Consider the following 21,549-nt stretch of genomic DNA (forward strand, 5'->3'; position numbering starts at 1 on the left):
TATTTCGCTTAGCATCATACCCTGTAGTTCTAACCACAGCCTTGCAAACAGCAAGATTTCATTCTTTCTGATGACTAATATTCCATTCTATATACATATACCACATCTGGGTTTTTTTATTTTTTTAAGATTTTATTCATTTATTCATGAGAGAGACACAGAGAGAGACTGTGGGCAGACTCCACACTGAGCAAGGAGCCCTATGTGGGGCTCAATCCCAGGTGTCCGGGATCATGACCTGAGCCGAAGGCAGACACTCAACTGACTGAGCCACCCCGGTGCTCACATCAGTTGCATTTCTGTACACCAACAATGAGACAGAAGAAAGACATTAAAGACTGGATCCCATTTACAATTGCACAAAACCCACGAGACACCTAGGAGAAAACCTAACCAGAGGCAACAGATCTGTACTCTCAAAACTATATATAGAACACTCTCATCTAGGTCTTTCCTCTTTCCTGGTACCCAGGCCTGGGCTCCCCTCTCCCTACCTCGCCATGCCCAGGGCCCTGTGCCTGCTCTTGGGCAGCTGGGCAGCCCTGTGACGGTTCTGGATTACTGCCCCCACACCCCGTCCCCTCTCAGTCCTCGTTTTTTTTTTAAATTAATTTATTTATTTATGATAGTCACAGAGAGGCAGAGACACAGGCAGAGGGAGAAGCAGGCTCCATGCACCAGGAGCCCATAAATCCCAGGTCTCCAGGATCGTGCCCTGGGCCGAAGGCAGGCGCCAAACCGCTGCGCCACCCAGGGATGCCTCAGTCCTCGTTTTGAGCTTCTGTAAACAGTGTCTCCCCACGCCCACCCCCCAGTAGGGCTTGGTCTGGATTGAACTTGCTGCATCCTGCGCTGGCCCCTCTGCCAGACGCGAGGTCAGTGCCAAGTACAGGTGGCTGACAGCAAGCTGTGGGATAGATGATGGGCCTGCCCGGGGGCAGCCCCACTCTGGCTTCTCAGCCTGAGCCTGGGCCTGTGTCGTCGGGGGCAATCCCAAGTCCACAGCCCTGGCAGCGTCCGGGCCTTGAGCCAAGCTCCTGCCTAGGGAGTGGGTGTTCCTGGGGAGACAGAGGCATCCCACCACCCCAGCAACAACCAGCCCCTTGCTGGGGAGGTGGGGTGAGGCTCAGGGCTGGCTCCTGGAAGCAAACCAGGCTATGCTGCCCAACAACATAGAAAGGAGAAAAATGCGGAAAAGGGGCGGGAGAGTGACATCACTGGGATGCTCCACCTGCTGGGGCAATTAGCGGGGGCAGGGCAGGGCCCGAGTCACAGCCCGGTAGACCCCACACCCTGAGGAGCCGAGGTCGGACGCTAGGACAATCCAGGTTCGTCGCCAGCTGGGGGGGGGGGGGGGGGGGCTGAGGCCGCGGGCAGCTGGGGCTGAGGTCAGCCCGGGGTCTACAGCGCTAGTGTCAGCTCTGGAAGCTGCGTACGATTTGCATCCCAGACGTTTATGGGTCAGTCTGCGGATGAGTCACGGGGTGGGGGGGGAGGGGCGGGGTCCCTGCCGTGGGGCGAGCTCCCCAGGGTCCCGAGTGGGTGTTGTAGGCGGACCCCGAGGAGGGGGCGGGAAGACCCCGGGGCGCTCCCCTCGCCAGCCTGCCGGCGGGTTCCGCGCGCCCCGGCCCGGGGTCGCCCCTCCCCCCGGGGCCGGCGTCGGGGCGGGGGCGGGGCTCGGGGCCCCCGGAGGGCGCGGCCGTTCCCCACGCGCTCCGATTGGGCGGCGCGAGCCGGCCCCGCCCCCGCCCCCGCTAAAAGCCCCGCCGCGCCCGCCGGCCCCCGCAGCGTCTCCGCCTCGGCCGGCGGGGACCCCGAGCTGGAGCGGCGGCGGGGCCGGGCCGGGCCCCGGAGCGAGCGGAGCGCGCGGTGCGCGGCAGCCCCGGGGCCGGGGGCCGCGGCGATGTTCCCCCGGGAGGCGACGTGGAACATCTCGTTCGCGGGCTGCGGCTTCCTCGGCGTCTACCACATCGGCGTGGCCTCCTGCCTCCGCGAGCACGCGCCCTTCCTGGTGGCCAACGCCACGCACATCTACGGGGCCTCGGCCGGGGCGCTCACGGCCACGGCGCTGGTGACCGGAGCCTGCCTGGGTGAGCAGCGGGCCGGGCCGCGGGGCGGCGGGGAGGGGAGGGGTCACCGGACGGAGACCCGGCCGGGAGCCGGCGGGGGGCGGGGCCTGGTTTGTTTGGCTCCGGGGCGCCCGGGGATTGGGGTGCGGCCACGCGCGCCTTTGGGGCCGCGGCTCGGAGCGCAGAGGCTGGAGGCGCTGGCAGGTGCAGCCGAGAGATGTCGTCGGGAAGAGAAAGTAACCCGTGGGCGGGACCGCGGGCCGGGGGAGGGGCCTCAGCGCCCCCGTAGTCGGCGGCGGCCTGGGTGCCAGCGGTCACCGCGTCCTGGGGCTGTGCTGTCCCAGGCTGCGCTGTCCCCGGGGCCCTGTACGAGGGCGGCCTCTTAAGAGGATTTGGGTACTGTGGCATGTGCCTCCTGGGGCATCTGGGAGGGGAGCCCTGCGGGTCAGGCCCGGGCACGGCAGGCCCTCCCCTCCCCGCTCCTTCCGTGCAGCCGCCCACTGTGGGCCTGGGTCCCCAGGGCTGGCCGGAGTTTTCTGCCCACACTCCCTGGGGTGGGAGGTGCTTCAGGACTTTCCAGCCCCATGGGCCGTCGTGCAACAGCAGGGCTGTCGTGTCTGTGTGCTGGGATGGGCTTCTCCACTCACACACACTTCCGGCAGGCGCCTGCAAGTGCTGTTTACAGCACACGGAGTACTTCAGGAGTTCTGGGCATGGTGCCCAGCCCCCAACTACCAGGGTAGCCAGGGTGACAGAAGGGTCATCAGGTTCTCAAATGCCCTGCCCAGTGGGAGCCTGTCCAGTGTTCTCCACTGCCCCCTGCCCATGACCTTTGCCCTGAGGAGGGTGGTATGAAGGAGCAGAGCTCTCCATCCTGGGGACCTAGGGGTTCACCTCTGTGGCCCTGCCCTCCCTGTCTTGGAAGCTTTCAGGCCACTGTCTCTCAGATTTGTGTGCCAGTCTCAGGACACACCTGGCTCCCTGGTGTGTAGTGGAGGACATGGGTCCCAGAGCACCATCTCCTCCCACCCCCAGGAAGCCTCTTTCTCATGAGTGAGCTTGCGTAGCTGCAGTCCCCACAGCATGGCAGGTTCTGGCCCCACTTCTGAGCAGGATAATGTGATGTGCAGCTTTCCCCAAGGCCCCCCAACTCTGTGACCGCTCCTGGGCCCCTGCTCTGCCTTTGGTGAGGCCAACACTCCTGGGCCCCCAAGAAGCACCATGGCAGGTGCTTGTTCTTGGCTGCAGTGGGTCACAGTCATGGTTTCTTAGGGATGGTGGGACCCCTACTCTTTCCAGCCTCATACCCACAGGCCTGTGCTGGACTCCCTGGATCTGGATCTGGCCAAGTGGGTGAAGGCTGAGGCTGGTCAAGGTTGAACCTCTGCCTTCCCAGGCTAGGGGCCACGCCAGGCCGGGCCCAATGACTCATGGATCGGACCAAGCAGTTGGGAAATACTGGGCAGTGGGCAGGCCTTGGCTACAGCTGTCAGCTCTCCTGGGGCAGTAGCCTGACTCTGTCTCTCCAGGGACAGGTAGCAAAAGTCCCGGTTGTGGGCCAGGCTCCAGGCCCGCCCTGGGAGTTCTCCAGGGTGGGTGGAGATGCCACATGTCCACGTGCTGTGGGCCCCCGGGAGTGGAGCCGTGGGGCGTGTGCTAAGCCAGGAGTGCCGGCCCTTGACCCTTGGCCCTTCTGACCCAGGCGAGGCAGGTGCCAACATCATCGCAGTGTCCAAGGAAGCGCGGAAGCGGTTCCTGGGTCCTCTGCACCCCTCCTTCAACCTGGTGAAGACCATCCGGAGTTGTCTTCTCAAGACCCTTCCCGCTGACAGCCATGAGCGTGCCAGCGGGCGCCTGGGCATCTCCCTGACCCGTGTTTCTGATGGCGAGAACGTCATCATATCCCATTTCCATTCCAAGGACGAGCTCATCCAGGTGAGCCCTGCTGGGGCAGCACCTGGGGTGCACGACCAACCCTGGGCTTCTGCTCACCACTCCTTCCGTGTCCCCGCCCCACAGGCCAATGTGTGCAGCACATTCATCCCCGTGTACTGTGGCCTCATCCCGCCCTCCCTCCAGGGCGTAGTAAGTATCCCCTGGCACATTTCCTGGGCAGTGGGGAAGAAGGCCGTCGGTGCCCCCCAACCCCTCACTGCCCCACTGCCTGTTGCCTCACTTCCCTCGAGTTGCTCAACAACTCGGCAGGTCCCCAGAGACACATACTTCCCGTGGCTGTCTCTACCCCACCCCCCTAGGCCTAGCCATCTGCTCAATAGTCAGCCAGGCCCGTGGCCAGTGCCCAGTGCCCACTGGGTGAAAGGCCCAAGGGAAGTAGCCACTGGGTAGGGCCCAAGGTAGTCCAGTGGGTCTTCAGGCATCTCCCTGTGTGACTGTGTGTCCCGGCTGCAGCGCTATGTTGACGGCGGCATCTCAGACAACCTGCCCCTGTACGAGCTCAAGAACACCATCACTGTGTCCCCCTTTTCGGGAGAGAGTGACATCTGCCCGCAGGACAGCTCCACCAACATCCATGAGCTCCGGGTGACCAACACCAGCATCCAGTTCAACCTACGCAATCTCTACCGCCTGTCCAAGGCCCTGTTCCCGCCCGAGCCCACGGTGGGTCTGCCCGGCCAGCCCTGCGCTGGGGGGCCGGCCTGCAGGGCCTCTCCTCGCTGAGTGCTGGGGGTTGAGGGGTGGGTAAGCTGTCAGATGGCCTTCTTGGAGGGACCAGACTGGGGTGGGGTCTGGACAGCACCTTCTCAGGGCTGGGACAGAGTGCTGTGGCCTGCGGGCCTGTCCAGCTGGGTCCACGTGAACTTAGTGGAGCAGAGGGGTTGTGGGGACGCCAGGGACTCAAGGGGGGCAGAACAGGGGACATGTGGCACCCTGCTCTAATTTACCGTCCCTGCCTCAGGTGCTGCGGGAGATGTGCAAGCAGGGCTATCGGGATGGCCTGCGTTTCCTGAGGCGGAACGGTGCGTGGGTGCTGCCCTGAGCAGCTGTGGGCGGGTGGGAACCGTGGCTCTGTACTGCTGTCCCTGCCGCAGTGCTGATCACCTGTCGGGGGTCCCCACCCAGGCCTCCTGAACCGACCCAACCCCCTGCTGGCGCTGCCCCCTGCACACCCCCATGTCCCCAAGGACGAGGATGTGGAGGACAACCAGGAGGCCACAGAGAGAGCCCTAGTGAACAGCCACTCACAGCCAGCCCTGGAGGATCATATCCTGGAACATCTGCCCGCGCGGCTCAATGAAGGTGTGTGGACGTAGGGGTGGGGGTGCATGGGAGCTCCCGGCTGCTGGGGGGCTCTGAGGCCAGAGAGGTCCCGGCCTCCGCAGCGGCGGTCAGCTTCCCTCCTGCGTCTCCCCCAGCCCTGCTGGAGGCCTGCATAGAGCCCAAGGATCTGCTGAGCACCTTCTCCAACATGTTGCCCGTGCGTCTGGCCACTGCCATGATGGTGCCCTACACTCTGCCTCTGGAGAGTGCTGTGTCCTTTACCATCCGGTGAGTGGACTAGGGGGGGTTGGGGCAGGGAGCAGGGGACCAGACTTTGGGGTTATCCATGAGTGGAAGTCACCTGGAGAAAAGGCTACAGGTGGGGGGGCTGCAGAGATGCCACATCAGGGGTTCCAGAAGCTGGGGCACAGGCGGGGCTAGACGGGGCATGGCATGAGGGCCGAGCCATAGACCCTCGGCCATGCCTCCCCGCCCGGCCCAGCTTGCTGGAGTGGCTGCCTGACGTCCCTGAGGACATCCGGTGGATGAAGGAGCAGACGGGTAGCATCTGCCAGTACCTGGCGATGCGTGCCAAGAGGAAGCTGGGAAGCCACCTGCCCTCCAGGTGAGCCCCTGTCACTGTTGCGTCTACCCAGGGCCTGAAGCCTCAGTGGCCTCTGCTAAAGCCCTCCCGCCTCCATCCCGCCCCACCGCAGGCTGTCTGAGCAGATGGAGCTCCGCCGCACCCAGTCCCTGCCCTCCGTGCCGCTGTCCTGTGCTGCCTACAGCGAGGCGCTGCCCAGCTGGATGCGCAACAACCTCTCGCTAGGGGACGCGCTGGCCAAGTGGGAGGAATGCCAGCGCCAGCTGCTGCTGGGCCTTTTTTGCACCAACGTGGCCTTCCCACCTGACGCCCTGCGCATGCCTGCTGGCGCTGGTCCTGCCCCTAGGCCCTCACAGCTCCCACCCTCCTCGCCCCCGTGCTGAGCACCCTTGCACCACCTGTCCCAGCCCCCTGGGGTCCCAGTGCTGAGGGCTGGGCCCCCCAGCTTCCCTGCCCTGTGAGGTGGGGCCCTGGGATGGGCTGAGATCCCCCTCCCGGGCCTCTCTCTCACCCCTGCAGGAGTCAGAAGATGGGGCCCTTCACGGCTGCTAGAAGGGGACTTGTGGTCAACCCTTCCACCAACCACTCCCTCGCTGCCCCTGTAGGGAGGGTACCCAAGACCCCTGCCCTCACCTGTGCCTTCATCTCCCCCCAGGCTCCGCCCCAGAGTTGGGGCAGAGGGCGGGGCCCCCAGCACCTGGGGCCCCCTAGTCCAAGCAGTATTACTTCTGAGAACTTTGCACCTGCTCCTCCCTCCTCGTTTGACATGTTTTGCTGAGGAACATATGTGAAGAATTATTTATTTTTGCCAAAGCAGATGTAATAAATGCCACAGCTCAGCCCCTGCCTCCTTCACTCGTGTGTGTCTCCCTGGCCAATGTCTGTACTTCAGGTCAGGTTCTCCTTGAGTCTGACATTCAGGGCCTGCCAGCCAGCCCTGAGGCCTTCCCCTAAAGGCACTCGTGGGCCTCCAGGGGTTTGCCCACCTCTCTGGCCAGGACCCATCTGTTTGCTGTGCTTTGTCCTGAGGTCTGCGGACTGACCCTTGGGCCTAACTTTCCAAGGGCCAGTGAAAATATTGGGACCAAGATCCTTGCTAAATAAAAACCAAGAAATGTTTACAAAAGGTGGCGTTTGCATCTCCACTCCATGGTGACGCAGCTGGTGTGGGGCTGATCTCAGGGTTGAATGGCCGTGGAGGGTGGGGTTCCCAAGCTGAGTACCTGAACTCCAGGACACCTGGGACACACGGGGCCTGCTCCACTTTGGGCATGTGGTGCAGGGCTCTGGGCGAGGCCCTGGGCCAACCCCTCTGGCCAGCGAACACACCTTCCCAATCCCCTGTCCCCCTCCCCACCACACAGGGTAGCCAGTCTCCTACCAATATATAGGAAGGGTCTAGAATGTCAGGCAGGGTGAGGTCCGACCCAGAGGAGGCTGGACCTTGTTCCATGGGAGACAGTTTCCTGAAAGTGTCCTCTGTCCTGGCCTGTCTGAGGGGATGCAGCCAGCCCTTCGTGGTGACCGTGAGGGCCCATGGGTGAAGGGCTCTGGGGCAGAGCCGGGTGGCTGGCTGGCCGTCCAGAGCTCTCAGTCCTTGCCAAGGGGTCAGGTAGCTGTGGCAGTGGTGGCAGCCCCCTGCCAACAATAACGGTGGGACCGCAGGACTGGGAGAGCCGGCTGGGCAGGTCCCTGGGTGCCTGTGCCAGGAGCCGGCCCCCTCTCCCTCTCAAGGTCCTGTCCTATAGGCCCAACCTGTTCTAGTTCAGCAGGATCCCAGGCCCCCGGAGAAGCAGAGGCTTCTGGACCCCCACCACCCTCCAGGTGGGTGCAGGCTGGGCTGGGGGCAGGGGTGGGGGGACTCCTGGCAGGAGAATGGGTCTTGTCCCCCAGCAGGAAGGTCCCGTGCAGGCCCCACCCAGCTCCTTCCCCCAGCGCTCCGGGAAGGGAAGGAGAACCCAAGACAGGGCTGTGTCCCAGGAGAGCTGAGGGTCGGGCTGCTGAGGGGAAGGCCTCCTTGACCCCGACGCCCACTCCTGCCCTCCGGCACTGGTACAGGCATCCTGCCGCTGATTTAAATACCATTTTGTAATGTATTACGAGTTGATCGTTTAACCACAAGAAAGACAAAAGTTGGGAAAGCATAGGGAGTGAGGTCCCCGCACCCGCGAGATGAGAGATGAGCATCGGGGGTATTTTGGTCGGTCTCCCGCCGGCTTAGTCCTGCACACACTTTGGCGCCTTAAATCCGGATCCGCGGGGACAGCCCCGCCCTCCTGCCGCCGCGCCGCTTGGGGAGGGTCCCCGGGCCGCCGGGGGCATCTGCGCGCGGCGGGGAACGCGGCCCTGTCGGGACAGACCCGGGGCGCCGCGGGGTGCGGGGCGAGGGCCGGGCGGCCGGGGCAGCGCCGGGAGGCGGAGACACGGCGACGGTGGCGGCGGCGGCTCCGCCCGGGCCCGGCCCTCGCCGGGGTCCCAGTTCCTGCAGGACCGCGGGAGCTGCTCCGGGCCCGGGCCCCCGCGCGCCGCCGCCTTCCGGGGGAGCCGCGGACCGCGCGGCAGGGGCGGCGGCAGGTAGGCGCCTCGGGGGCCCCACCGCGCCCGCCTCCCCGGCGACCCGGGGCGCGCCCACCCTGGGCCCCGGGAGCCGAGCGGCGGCGGGGCGGCCGCCCCCCTTCCCCGCTCCCCCCCCCGCCCGGGCCGCGCGCACAGCCCCGGCCGGGATGGCCTCTGGTCCCAGGAGCCCACGAGCCGCGGGGGGCGGGGAGGCACCGGGGACCGGGCTGCGACCGGAGTCCCTCGCGCGCTCGGCCCGCCCGGCCTCAGACTTGCCCTCTCGGGAGGTCGCGCCCCGGGAAGATCACACGGGCGGGGAGAGAAAATCGAGGTTCTGGGCTGGGAGGAGAGGACCCGGGGCCCCCCAGGTCGGGGGTGTCCCCGTGCTGGGGGTAAACTTGGGAAATCCGGGAGCTGGGCGTTGCGGGAACGACAGGTGGCTCTGATGAGGGGGCGGGGCGCCCGCGGGGAGGGAGGCCCCGGGAAGGTTCCGCGAACCGCAGGGGGGGAGTCTGGCGGGGCTCCAGCGCCCAGGGCTGGGGGAAGGGCCGTTAGCGTCGGTCCGGCGCGTTCCTGACCAGGGCCTTGGAAGGCTTCGTGTCCCGTCGGTGTCCCAGGTGGAGACCCCGCGTCTGCACCCCTGGGGCCCGGTGGGAGGGGCTGCGGCAGGAGGGGAGGAGCTTGCGTCGTCCCCTGACCGCTGGAGGCCAGGACCTCGGAGGCTCAGCCAGGATTGGCCGCGCGCTCCCCCTGGCCCAGCGGTCAGCCAGGTGTCCAGTGCCCTGCCTTAGGACCTGCTCAGCTCCTTCTCCCGCTGTCCAGACCCTCACCCCACCTCTCTCCCCCACGGCTGCCAGGAGACCCCACCTCCTTATTTTCCATCACCAGGCACCAGCAGGTGCCTTCTTCTTCTCCTGCTGCCCCCTCTCCAGGTGGCCCTCCCCAGCTCCTGTCCTGCACTGGCTTCCCCTGAGCTGCAGCCTCTAGCTCCCTGGGCAGCCCCCACAGGCTTGGAGCCTGCATCACTCCCAGCCACGACACCCCTTCCTACAGCAGTACCCCCAAGGGAGCATCCACCCCCAGCTCTGCTCCTCTCTGGACCTCTGCCATGCCATGTCCCACCTTCCCACCTGGTAGGAGGAGGCCCTTCTCTCTTTACTCCCCGCAGGCTGCCACCCAGCCCAGTCCTCTTCCAGGGCCACTCCACTTTCCCTCTTTCTCCCACTCATGTCTCTTGAGCTCTGCTCAGGCCCCGACTCTGCCTTGACTTCACAGCACATGATGGCAGGGAACCCCCCTCCCCTGGCCAGGCCCAGGAAGCCGGGTCCTGGGGAGGCCCAGGAGGAGGAGGAGGAGGTGGAGGAGGCGGGCTCTGTGAGGCCAAGGGCAGAGATGCTGCAGCAGGCCCAGGAACTGTTTCTGCTGTGTGACAAGGACGCCAAGGGCTTCATCACTCGGCATGACCTGCAGGTGAATCCCCACTCCCAAGAGCTGCCCCAGCCAGGGGCTGACCTTGGCTCCTCAGCTGTGCCATCCTTCCCTGGCTAGGGCCTGCAGAGCGACCTGCCCCTCACGCCGGAACAGCTAGAGGCTGTGTTTGAAAGCCTGGATCAGGCCCACATGGGCTTCCTCACCGCTTGGGAGTTCTGCCTTGGTCTTGGTGAGCTAAGCCCCAAGACACCTCCCTACCCCCTGCTGCGCAGAGACTCTCCACTGGCACATGTGGCACCCTGGGGCCCGCACCCAACACAGACGGTAGTCTGTGCCTCTCTGTAGCCTCCCCGCGGAGCACGTACTGGTGTCAACACATACAGGCACCGGAGGGAGCCCCCCACAGATGCTGTGTGTGGAGCTGGCCCTCCTGCTCCATGACCCCCTCCCTAAGGTGCCAAACCCAGGTGGGGCTGGGAGCCAGGCTTGCTCCATCCTGGGCCGGGTGTTACCTCCCGTTCCTGGCCCAAGAATCAGACCAGAATAAGGAAGAAAAACAGGAAACTGGGCTTGGGATACGGACAGGATGTGTTTGTGTGTGTGGGTGAGTGCGCGTGCGTGGGGGTGTGGTGGGTGGCCAAGCCAGGGTGCTCCCCCACAGCCTTGGTAATTTCACCTTCATGTCCACAGGGAAGTTTGTGGGGGTGGAATCAGCCCAGGGCGCACTGCCCTCCCAGGCTCCAGAGGAAACCTTTGAGTCGGGCTGGTCAGATGTGCATGGCCCTGGGGGCTCCCTGGAGGAGGAGGAGGAGGAGGAGGAGGAGAGAGTCGGCCAGGCGCTGGAGCAGCTGGGGGTGGCCCCTGTCCTGGGCGAGTGAGTTGGTGCCAGCGCGGCTCCCAGTTCCCTCCTCTATGCCCCCCTGTTCATGCTGCCTGTCCAGGGCGCCCAACGTCTGTTCTTGCTCAGGGTCCTCACGCGGGGACTGGCCCAGTCGCTCTGTCAGCTGTGACACCTGGGAGGGGCTGAGCGTGATTTCCCGCAGAATTTGCATTTCAGGGGGCAGCCGGCAAGGCTGTGGGCAGAAGGGCAGGTGCCCGGCACAGCCCTGTGTGCACAGGAGACAGCTGGCTGCCGCGCCAAGTCCCATACACGCTGAGCCCAGGCAGGGCCAAGAGCACCCACGAGAGGGATCCCCTGCATGTACAAACGCAGTTGGCCTATCCAGGGCTGCAGGTGCCTCGGAGGGCTTACCCTTAGGGATGGGGTCGGGGAGGCCCCGCCTCAATTTCAGCTCCTGCACTCCCCTTGCAGACAGCGAGCGGTGCGGACGCTCTGGACCCGGCTGCAGCGCGAGCGACCGGAGCTGCTGGGCTCCTTCGAGGATGTTCTGATGCGCGCGTCGGCCTGCCTGGAGGAGGCGGCCCGAGAGCGGGACAGCCTGGAGCAGGCGCTGCGGCGGTGAGGGCTGGGGCCGGGGCGAGGCCTGGCGCCCCGGAGCAGGACTCCGGGAGGCGGTGGAGGCGGGGCTGGGGTCTATAGTGCCGGCAGGCTCAGAGCAGCTGTCCTGCGCCCGGTCCCCGAAGGCGGGAGAGCGAGCACGAGAGGGAGGTGCGGTGTCTGTACGAGGAGATGGAGCAGCAACTTCGGGAGCAGCGCCAGCGCCTGCGGACTCAGGTGGGCCCGAAGCCCCCCCCCCGCCCGCCCCTGGCCCCCGCCCTCGTCCGGCCCAATCCCAGACGCGCGTCTCCCTGACCCCGCCCTCCCCGAGCGGCTCCACCCAGCCCTGGCCCCCCACCTCCGCTGAGGCTCAGGAGCTCCCCGCGAACCCCAGGACCTCCCCCGGGAGGAGCGCAAAGGCCTCCTGGAGCTGGAGCTGCAGAACCGCGACCAGGAGCTGGAGCGTGCGGGCCTGCGACAGCGGGAGGTGAGTGGCCGCCAGCTGCCAGCCCCCCACCCCCCCGCCCCTGGCGGGTCCCCACCGTCACCCACGTACTCCTGGGTGAACCTGCGGTCCCCCTGTGCCTCAGTGTCCCCGGCGCTTCAACCCTTGGGAGTCAGGGGCAACGCAGTGCCCCGAAGGAGAGGTGAGGGGTTCTCCCCAGCTTCGATCCCCCTTGCCCCTCCATCTCCGCAGCTGGAACAGCAGCTGCAGGCCCGGGCCAGCGAGCAGCTGGAGGCGCAGGCGCAGAACGCCCAGCTGTGGCTAGCCCACGAGGCTCTGAGAACTCAGTTGGAGGGAGCGCAGGAGCAGCTCCGCAGACTGGAGGGCGACCTGCAGGGCCGCCAGGAGCAAACCCTACGGTGCCTCGGGGCGGGGGAGGAGGCCGTCCCTCTGGGGCGGGCCCTGGGAGGGCATGGGGCTGGCGGGGAAGGCGGGGCGGGGATCGCTTTTGGGGCTCAGGTCCGGGCCACTTCCATCCCCAGCCCCTGTCCCAGCCCGCCCTCAGGGTCTGTGTGGGCTAGGGTCATGGGCCGTCGCAGGAGCCTTCCTGCATCCCGGTCACCACCTCCCTCCTGCAGAGAGGTGGTCGCAGTCTCAAGGAACATGCAGAAAGAGAAGCTCAGCCTCCTGCGACAGCTGGAGCTCCTCAGGTGCGGTCTGGCTCAGGCCCCACGAGGGAAGGGGCTCGGCTCAACTCGGGAGCTCCCAGCTCCCCACATTCCTGACCACTGCCTCATCCCACTTGGAGGAAGTCCTTCCTTGTGTCTGTCCTCCATCCCTCCTGCTGCAGCCCCAGTGGGACACCTCTCTTCTGGTGTGAGGGAGAGCAGAGCCCACATTCCCCACCCTGGAATGCTGCCTCTTGAGACCTCTTTGAACCTTGGACTCCCCTTCCCCAGGGAGCTGAACACGAGGCTGCGAGACCAGAGGGATGCCTGTGAGGCCAAGCGGCTGGGCAGTGGCCGAAGGAAAGCCCTGGCAGTGGCGCGCCCGCCAGGGCCCACCTGCTGCTGTTGCTGCTGCTGCAGCTGGGCTCGCCCTCCAAGACGTGGCTCTGGCCATCTTCCCAGTGCCCGCTGACCATCCCTGAGTGACTCACTGGGCGTTACTTGGAGAAGCTGCCCCTTGAAGGTGGTGCATCGTGGCTAGGGGCTGCCCATCCAGGATGTGGGCTCTATTCCGTGGACTGCCTGGCCTGCCTGCATGTAGACATGAAGGAACTGAGGAGCGGCCCGTTTCATGTTCCTCCCTGCTGGTCCCCATCCTGTCCCCATTCCATCAAACCGATCTCTGACCAGCAGAAAAACTCCTTCCTCCCAATAAAGCCCATTGACTGCACTGTGACCTCCTTGGCCTATGTGTAAAAAGCCACAGCATGCGTGTGCTACACAAATGGGGTATCCATGGTACCCTCAACCAAGTGGATGGTACCTGTGTGGCAAGGGTCCCTGGCCCTGTGGACCTGGGGCTACGGATGTCCCTGTATGTCTCTGGTCATGCCTTCAAGACCTCACTGTCCATTAAGGCTGAAGTCCCATAGGGCCCTCTGTAGGAACAGGGGGACTGAGGCCCATTGTTTCACTAAGGAGCCCGCTCCCAGCCTCCTCCCCAAACCGGTCCTCACACATACCTGGCCCTGGGTGGACCACCTCAGCCCACTTGAGGCGAGCCAGTCCTGAGCGGGACCTCCAAGGGGTAGGTCTCCAGCCACCTCTCTGTTCCTTCCTCCACCCTCTCTGGGAAGCTGGGAGCTGCTGGCCAGAACCACCAACCCTGGGCAAAGAGCTGAGGACGAGTGTTGCCCACTGTTTGCGCAGAGCTATTCTAAATGCCTGCAGATTCTGACGTCCCTCCCTGGGTCGGGGAATGAGCCTGGTGGGCTGGGGGTACGCTCCATCTCCTTAATCCCACTGTCCGTTTTGCAGTCTGGCAGGTCAGCAGGCTCCACCCGGTCTCCCTCAGCCCTTGCCAGCCCTCCCAGGACCCAGACCTCCCAGACCAGACTGTCTGTGGCAGGGACCCAGGCCATCCTGTATACTGCGCCCAGAGACCCCACTCCTGCATCCGATCGCAACTCCAGACCTCCCCCACAGAGGCCAGCATCTGTCCTGCCGACCCTGCAGCCCCAGGCGGCCCCTGCGTTTGGAGGAGAGAACCGGGAACTGGGCCTGGAGGAGGGCGCGGTCTCGGACACAGTCCAGAGCCCCGGCCGGGCGGGCCGCCGCCGTCTCCACCGCCCCCCGCTCAGCTCCTCTGTCTCCCGAGGGTATGAGTCCCTGGCGGGGCCGCGGCGCCCGCGGGCTGCAGCACGCCCGCCTCCGCAGTCCCGGGCGGACCCCGCCGCCGCCGCCGCCGCCCGCCCGCGCACTGTCGGGACCTGCCCCGAGCCCGCCGCCGTGGGCGGGGCCTGGGGCCGGGGCCGTGGGCGGGGCCTGGGGCCGTGGGCGGGCCGGGCCCGGGGCGCGGGCGGGGCGCGCAGCTCTCGCAGGCCCCCGGCGGCCGCGCAGTCTCCGCACCCCGAGCCACCGCCCCCATCGCCCCTCCCCGCCTGCCCGCCCCGCCGACTCCGACGCGTGGCCGGTGAGTGCGCCGCCGGGCCAGACGGGCCGGGAGGGGCCGTGCGTCCCGGACTCCGGGGCCCGGCTGCAGGCGTCTGGAGGGAGGCCCGGGAGGCCCGGGAGGGCCCGGCCGCCGACCCGGCCGCAGCCGCCGCGCGAGCCCCTTCCGGAGGGAGCCGGCCGCCGGGGAGCCGGGTGCGCAGAGCGGCGCCCGGGTGGGCAGAGGGGCGCCCGGAGCGGGGGCGAGGCGCCCCCGGGGTTTTTGCGCAGGCCTGGCGGCCCCTTCGGCCTCATCGGAGCACCGTGGTCATTGTCTCCGGACACCGGTGCCCTTCCTTCCAACGTCGCTCGTCCGGGCGGGGGCGGCGGCTCCACGCGGTAACGCGCCGATGCCTCCCCGGGCCTGGCTGCGCGGAGCGCAGGGTCCAGTCCTGCGGGCGGGGCGCGGGCGGCCGAGACCCCCGGCTGAGTCGCAGGGTCTGGGCTGGGGCAGCTGTGTCACGGCCGCAGGAACTATCTCTGGCCGGCGCGTCCCAAGGGGGCTCACATCCGCCAGGCACTCCCGGAAACCGGGGCCCCTCCTCTGCCGGTTGTGCGCGCGGGCCGTGGGGGCTGGGGCCTCTGCCCGGGCCCAGGGGCCGCCGTACCCCAGCTCCGCGGCAGCGGTCTGCGTCTTTTTTCCTGCCTGGCCGGCAGGTACTGCTGTTGGGTGGGGTAAGGGGCAGTGGCCGGTCCGCAGGAAGGCCCAGAGCGGGGTGCTTGGAGAAGGCGAGTGGTCCCTCCCCTTCCAGGATCACACTATCCAGAAATGTTTTCTGCCCTGCCCCGCCCAAGCCCAGACTAAAATACCGGGCCTGGCCTCTCCCCTCCCTGCCCTGGGAGTGGACGCTGCCTACTCCGGAAGCCCAGCTGGTCCGGATCCACTGCCAGAGGCGGCCACAAGGAGGGGTGATACGATCCTGCCAGCGCCGGCCAGGCCTGTGACCTGTCCCTGCCTTTCTAGTGGAGGCTCTTAGGGAACTTCCGTCCACCTGTCTTAGAGAGGAGCCAGTCTCCACCAGCAGCCAGGTAAGTGCTGGGTGGGGTGGTGAAAGTTCAGCTCTGGGTGGTGCTGTCTGTCTGGAAACGTGGGAGGGGGGGCGTCCAGCTGCCATCTGTGCCGTGGGGCCCTCTCCCACCCTCCCCAGTGCAGACTCTGCACAGCGAACAGGCAAAGTGTCCCTTCGCATCTTGCTGGGGTTGGTGTGGCCCCCTTTCCAGTAGTGAGGACCAGCAGAGGTCTGGGGCATGTGTTTCTGCTGGCTCTGCCTGTCCAGCACCGTCTCTTCTTCCCAGCCTGGCTCTGAGAAAGGAAGGCCTTCCCTTTAACAGAAACCCAAGGGGCTTCCCTGAGGCTATGTGGCTAGTAAGGGGCCAATCAGCCTGTGTCTGAGTGGCCTCCAATCCTTCAGCCTCCAGTGGGTGCCTGCTAGCCTCTAGCCTGCCAGACTGTGACGTGCAGCTCCGGGAATGTTGTGGGGGGGGGGGATGGGCGGGGCCTGCATGAGCTCACCCTGAGGGACCTGCTGGGTCTTCCTACCCTGGCTGCCAGCAGAGGTGAGTCAGCGGTGATGCTTGGGGTCCTCCATGTCTCCTTTGTGCGCTGGGCACTGAGCAGAGAAGCCGGGCCCTTCGGCCTTCTAGGGCCTGGCCTTCAGCTTGGCTGTGGGCGCCAGACACTGGCCCTGGCTGCGCTGGGGGTGGGGGCCCTCGAAGTGCTCTCCCAGGAGACATCCTGCTTCTTGTGAACACTTTCCCAGGACCTTCATTCGGGGCAGCTGGTTGGCTGGGCTTCAACCCAGGGCTTGCCTGGGCATCGGTGTCCCCCTCCCTACCATCCCCACTGGTGTCTGGCTGGCCTCCCAGTTAAGTCCTGGTGGTGTGAGCTATCTGACCTCCCCTTGCCTCTCGGCCCCAGGATGGGGGAGTTCAATGAGAAGACGACATGTGGCACCGTCTGCCTCAAGTACCTGCTCTTCACCTTCAACTGCTGCTTCTGGGTGAGGACTCCCTCCCACTGACTGCCACGGGCAGGTGTCTCCTCCCTCCCATCCCTGGTCCCTGAAGGGAGCCTTGGCCTGGGGGCTCAGCCCCATCCCTTAGACCTGGGGCCAGATGTGCTGACCAGTGTGCACTGCCCACAGCTGGCTGGTCTGGCCGTCATGGCAGTGGGCATCTGGACACTGGCCCTCAAGAGTGACTATATCAGCTTGCTGGCCTCGGGCACCTACCTGGCCACAGCCTACATCCTGGTGGTGGCTGGCGTTGTCGTCATGGTGACTGGCGTTCTGGGCTGCTGTGCCACCTTCAAGGAGCGGCGGAACCTGCTGCGCCTGGTTAGTGGGGGCTCCCCACTAGGCTGTCTGGGCTGGATCTGAGAAGGAAAGGAATGTTGGGGGTCAGGTGTGACACTGGAGAGTAGCCTGTGCTGTGCTCATCTGTGCTGGGGGGGGGGGCACTTGTCCAGCCCTGAGTCCCCACATCCCAGCTGGGCTAGCTGAGGGAAGACACCAGCTCTGAGGGAAAGCATCAGGGACCGCCAGCACCCACCTGCTGCCCAGAGCCCTCTGTGGCCACTTGGGATCGGAGGCTGGGGGCTCTGCTCTGCAGTGCTGGACACTGGGAGTCCTCATGGGATAGGACTGCATGTGTCCAGTCCCACCTAACTGGGTCCCTGCTCACCCCCAGTACTTCATCCTGCTCCTCATCATCTTTCTGCTGGAGATCATTGCTGGCATTCTGGCCTACATCTACTACCAGCAGGTGAGGAGCCTGGACAGACAGGACCATGGAGGGACAGACATGTGCAGACAGACACACAGACATGATCCCCCATGCTCCAGAACTGACCACTGGGCCAGGAGGCCCTGGGGGTGGGGGCTGTGTCCCAGTGGGTAGGGCTGACAGCAGGGAGGACACAGCCTGCCAGTCAGTGCCCAAACTGCCCAGCTAGGGGCTCAGGAGGGGAGGAAGGTGTCCCTGGGATCTGGATCTCTCTCCCTGTCCCCAGCCCTCTCCATGGCCACCTGGTGACTCTCCCAGCCCAGCCCACCCCCTCCCAGGCCAGCAGCCTTCCCGAACCTCTCCCCCATCGTCGGCACCTGCTTCCACCTGCCCCACCTACCTTGAGGGATCTTAGGCTGTACAGCTGAAGCTGTGACCACCTCACCCCCAGCTGAACGCTGAGCTCAAGGACAACCTGAAGGACACCATGACCAAGCGGTACCACCAGCCAGGCCATGAGGGTGTGACCAGTGCTGTGGATAAGCTGCAACAGGAGGTGAGTGGGTGGTGCCATGGAGTGCATACACATCCCCTTGGGCACCCCTGGACCTCTGTATGAACCCTGCCATGGGGGTGGGTGGGACAGGGACTTAGCCTGGGCCGTGTTCCTACCGTAGTTCCACTGCTGTGGCAGCAACAACTCACAAGACTGGCGGGACAGTGAGTGGATCCGCTCGGGCCAGGCGGGCGGCCGTGTGGTTCCCGACAGCTGCTGCAAGACTGTGGTGCCTGGCTGTGGGCAGCGGGACCACGCCTCCAACATCTACAAGGTGGAGGTAGGCTGGTGGATGCCTGGGGTCCCTGGGAAGGGCCGAGGAGCCAGGGGCCCAGGATGCTGGGGGTTGGTGTGGTCACACCTGGAGGGGGGTCGGGCTGCAGCAGTTGGGGGGGTGGCTAGAATCGCCTCCCTTCAGTGCCCTGACCCCTACTCTGCCAGGGTGGCTGCATCACCAAGCTGGAGACCTTCATCCAGGAACACCTGAGGGTCATCGGCGCTGTGGGCATTGGCATCGCCTGTGTGCAGGTTCGGGGGTGGGGTGGGACAGGCCCTGGTGGGTGCTGGGGCACACTATGTGGCTGGCACTGTGCCACACTCATGCTGGCCCTGTGCCACAGGTCTTTGGCATGATCTTCACATGCTGCCTGTACAAGAGCCTGAAGCTGGAACACTACTGAGCATGGGTGTACCACTGTGTATGCCGCAGCCTCGCCACCTGACTACTGAGCTGACACTACTGAGGGCCAGGAGCTGGGCTTCCAGGATGCTGCTCCTTCCCCCCTCCCCACTCTGCCAGGGAGGGTGCGTTCTTAAGCCCATGTGCACACCCCCAAACCATCACCATAACCTCTGGGGATCCCCACCCTCAGAGGGAGCTACAAGTGCCTTTCTCTGCAGACCAAAGGCCTGAAGCTTGCCCCCCCAGGGTGGGGAAGGAGCAGTACCTCTGCCTGTGAGTGGGGTCACAGGACCTTGGGGTTCCTGATGCCTGCGCTCAGCTGGAGGGGCGGACCCACTCTAGGATGCTCCTAGACCCCCAGATGTTCCCATGCAGTCTAAGGAGGACTTGGCTGGGTGGGGTAGGTGAAGGGAGTACAGGACACCTGCATGTGAGGAGTCCCAGGTGTCCGCAGATCCCTGGGAAAGCCAAGTAAGCCCGGTCCTGCCCTGGGAGTCCTGGGCCTCTTGTCCTGAAGTCTCTGCTGCCCGAGCCTCTGCTTGGACTTCCCCACCTCTCTCCCCAAAGGCCACACATTTACTTGTCCACAGTCCTCTCTCCTTCCCAGAAGCAGGGGGTTTGTGGGTTTTATTCACTGCTGTTATCACAAATGCCTAGAACTGCTCGTGCCACACAATAGGCGCTCAATAAATGTTTGTGGAATGGATTGAGCTTATTGTGTTAGTGACTGTCAGGGTCCTGGTACTCAGGGCCTTCCCCCCACCAGGGTGGACAGAACCACCCACCCAGTGCCAGGACAGGGGCTGGGGCCCGGAGGGTACGTTCTGGAGACTGACGGGACTCCAGCGAGAGGCAGCCAGTAGCAGGGACCGCTGAGCACAGGCTGTGAAGCAGAACCATGCCGGTTCTGGGACAGAAAAATGGTGGCAGTGGGGAGAGCCAGAGGCAGTGGAGGCCTCAAATGGCCTAGACCTGCTTGTTTCCAAACGTCCTTCTGGCATGGGTAGCCGTTAGGGATGGGGAGAGGGCCTCTGGAACAGGACAGGAGAGGCCTGAGCTCTGCAGGGCATGTACCCCTGGCAGACCCTTCCTCCCCCTGCCGTGATAGGTTTGCTCATTGGCCCTCAGAGGACCGCATGTCAGATACCTGGGCAGCAGGGCTGGCCCTGAAGACGGTGTCAAGAGTCCCCTTCTCTCTTCTAACCACACACTCCTGCCTTCTGCCTGCTTAAGGGCACTAGGGCCTGGTAGACTCCTGTCCAGGGCGACAGCTGTCAGCTGTAAGCCTCAGTGGACCTGGAATAGGACAGATAGCTCTTGGGCAGGCCTGTAGGATTAAGTGCTAATACCCAGGCCACCGGGAGCTTGGCAAACCCTGACACCCAGCAGAGCCTCCTCAGGGCCACCCTCAACCCACTGTGCGGGTCTCAGTGCTGGCTATGGAGGCTGGGCACCATCCCTGCCCCTCCACAGGAACTTGGCTGGAGCCTAGAAGCTTCTGGCAGCAAGATCTCAGGATGGGCAGCCGAGACTGCAGCAGTTATTCCACTCAGGGCTCAAATATCTGGTTGTTGAGATCCTGGGAAGGGATGTGAGGATCTCCGTGCTTGTCCTAAAGGTCAACCAGAACCTGGTGGTGGGCAGGCCAATGTCTCCTGACCCTCAACCTGAGTGCTCTTGGCTGTCTGTGTACTGTCACTGGGCTGTGAGATGCCCTCCACCACCCCCGCCACCTCTGGGCCCTGAACGGTGAGAGCCACGTCTATCCCCAAACAGCTTCAAGCATGAGGCAGGACACAGAAACACCAGGGAGTCCCACAAAGCCAGGCCAACTGTTAGGACCTCTTCATGGTTCTGCAAAGACCTTTAATGGATAGTTCTTTCCAGAGCAGGGACACACATCCACAGGTGGTGGACAGGCATGCTCCATGCCACCCCGACCACACTGGAGTGCCTGGGGGCACGGCTGCAGACGGCCCCTGGTGAGCACAGCGGGTGACCGGGTGACGGGCGTGAGCAGGTCACTTGTCACTTCTCCAGAGGCGCGTAGTTGAGCAGCTTCTCAATCAGGTCCACGTGTGCCAGCAGCATGCGGCGGCAGCAGTAGCGCTTCAGGCCCAGCGCATCCAGGGCATCTCTGTGGGTGAGAGGCAGATCACACCCGGTTGGGGCAGGCAGTCCTGGGCACACGGAGGACCCGAACCCTGCTGGAGCAAGCCCCCCCTCCCCGCCCCCGCGGAGGGAGCCGTCTCTCTGCCGTTTCCCAAGCCGATTAGAGTTGTCAGTGTCCCTGGGGCCCAGCCCCTGTTGCCCCAAGGGCTTCCAGAAAATCCCCAGAGCACTGCTCCGACGTGCAGCGCCGCCGAGCTGGGAAGCCGCAGGGCTGGGCGGTTCCTGCCCGGGGCTTCCAGGGCCTCCGGCCGGTTCCCTCACACTCGGTCTTTCCGACAGACTCCCCAGCAACCTGGCCTCCCCGCTCACCCCAAACGCCGCAGGCCGGGGTTAAAGGTGCAGACGCCCGCGAGGCCGGTGCTGACGCCGCGCTGACGGGCAGCGACGGGAGAGCGGCCCCGGGACGGCCCGCTCCGCAGGGCTCCGTGGCCAGGAAGCCCGGCCCACGACCCCAGAGCCGCGGGCTCGCGGGCGCGGGGGCCTCCGAGGGCGGGAGGGCAGGGAGCACCGAACTGCGCCGGGCAGGAGCCACGACCTGCCGGGGTCCGTGTGCAAGTCCCCGCGGTCCCGCAGTCCCGCTGCCCGCCTGCCCCCTTGCTCGCGGCCGGCACCTGGTCCCTCCGGGGCCCCCCGCGCCCCGCCCCCCGCGCCCCGCGCCCCGGCCCGACCGGCCCCGCGCCCAGCAGGGCCCCCCCCGCCCCCCGCGGCCCCGGCTCCGCACGCCGCCCGGCCCGGAGCCTCACCCCTCGGTGTACTCGGCCTGCAGCAGCCCCAGGTAGGCTTCCCACTTGTTGCCGACGATCTTGCCGCAGGTGAAGCAGCGGACCGGGATGATCATGGCGCTGGCGGCGGCGGCGGCGGCGCGGGGACTGGCAGACGGGGCGGCGCTTCCGCCCGGGAGCAGGCCCCGCCGAGGGCGCGTCCATGGCGCGGGGGGGAGAAGTCCCAGTCCCGCCACGCCCCCGGCCGCCCCCGGCCCGCCCCCCGGCCCCACTG

General features: G+C 65.6%; 4 protein-coding genes across 8 annotated transcripts; 3 read left to right on the forward strand and 1 right to left on the reverse strand.

Annotated features, from left to right (window-relative positions):
- Positions 1-1,845: 1,845 nt before the first annotated feature.
- On the forward strand, positions 1,846-6,731 carry PNPLA2 (patatin like phospholipase domain containing 2). The gene is made up of 9 exons (XM_025451919.3): positions 1,846-2,090; positions 3,772-4,004; positions 4,089-4,154; positions 4,479-4,688; positions 4,987-5,047; positions 5,151-5,327; positions 5,444-5,576; positions 5,791-5,913; positions 6,005-6,731. The coding sequence occupies exons 1-9, from the start codon at positions 1,904-1,906 to the stop codon at positions 6,273-6,275; spliced, it is 1,461 nt and encodes a 486-aa protein (XP_025307704.3). The 5' UTR covers positions 1,846-1,903; the 3' UTR covers positions 6,276-6,731.
- Positions 6,732-7,558: 827 nt separating this feature from the next.
- On the forward strand, positions 7,559-13,160 carry CRACR2B (calcium release activated channel regulator 2B). Of its 5 annotated transcripts, XM_035701264.2 has the most exons (11): positions 8,360-8,466; positions 9,381-9,581; positions 9,724-9,918; positions 9,997-10,108; positions 10,570-10,753; positions 11,192-11,338; positions 11,464-11,554; positions 11,712-11,804; positions 12,015-12,181; positions 12,401-12,472; positions 12,722-13,160. In XM_035701264.2, exons 3-11 carry the CDS (start codon positions 9,727-9,729, stop codon positions 12,900-12,902), a joined length of 1,239 nt encoding a protein of 412 aa, XP_035557157.2. In that variant the 5' UTR covers positions 8,360-8,466; positions 9,381-9,581; positions 9,724-9,726; the 3' UTR covers positions 12,903-13,160. The 5 variants fall into 5 exon arrangements, with proteins under 5 accessions (XP_025307702.3, XP_035557158.2, XP_048952209.1 ...); XM_025451917.3 differs by lacking the exons at positions 8,360-8,466; positions 9,381-9,581 and adding an exon at positions 7,559-7,716; XM_035701265.2 differs by lacking the exons at positions 8,360-8,466; positions 9,381-9,581 and adding an exon at positions 7,559-7,716 and having other exon boundaries at positions 10,006-10,108.
- Positions 13,161-15,394: 2,234 nt separating this feature from the next.
- CD151 (CD151 molecule (Raph blood group)) lies at positions 15,395-19,087 on the forward strand. The gene is made up of 8 exons (XM_025451923.3): positions 15,395-15,448; positions 16,338-16,419; positions 16,564-16,755; positions 17,108-17,182; positions 17,595-17,699; positions 17,821-17,979; positions 18,141-18,227; positions 18,320-19,087. Exons 2-8 carry the CDS (start codon positions 16,339-16,341, stop codon positions 18,377-18,379), a joined length of 759 nt encoding a protein of 252 aa, XP_025307708.1. The 5' UTR covers positions 15,395-15,448; position 16,338; the 3' UTR covers positions 18,380-19,087.
- A 1,139-nt stretch (positions 19,088-20,226) lies between these two features.
- On the reverse strand, positions 20,227-21,512 carry POLR2L (RNA polymerase II, I and III subunit L). The gene is made up of 2 exons (XM_025451933.3): positions 21,297-21,512; positions 20,227-20,518 (listed from the first exon to the last, which is right to left on the reverse strand). Exons 1-2 carry the CDS (start codon positions 21,389-21,391, stop codon positions 20,410-20,412), a joined length of 204 nt encoding a protein of 67 aa, XP_025307718.1. The 5' UTR covers positions 21,392-21,512; the 3' UTR covers positions 20,227-20,409.
- Between the last annotated feature and the right edge of the window lie 37 nt (positions 21,513-21,549).

The sequence above is a fragment of the Canis lupus genome, chromosome 18 (genome assembly GCF_003254725.2).
Source record: "Canis lupus dingo isolate Sandy chromosome 18, ASM325472v2, whole genome shotgun sequence".
Lineage (NCBI taxonomy): Eukaryota > Metazoa > Chordata > Mammalia > Carnivora > Canidae > Canis > Canis lupus.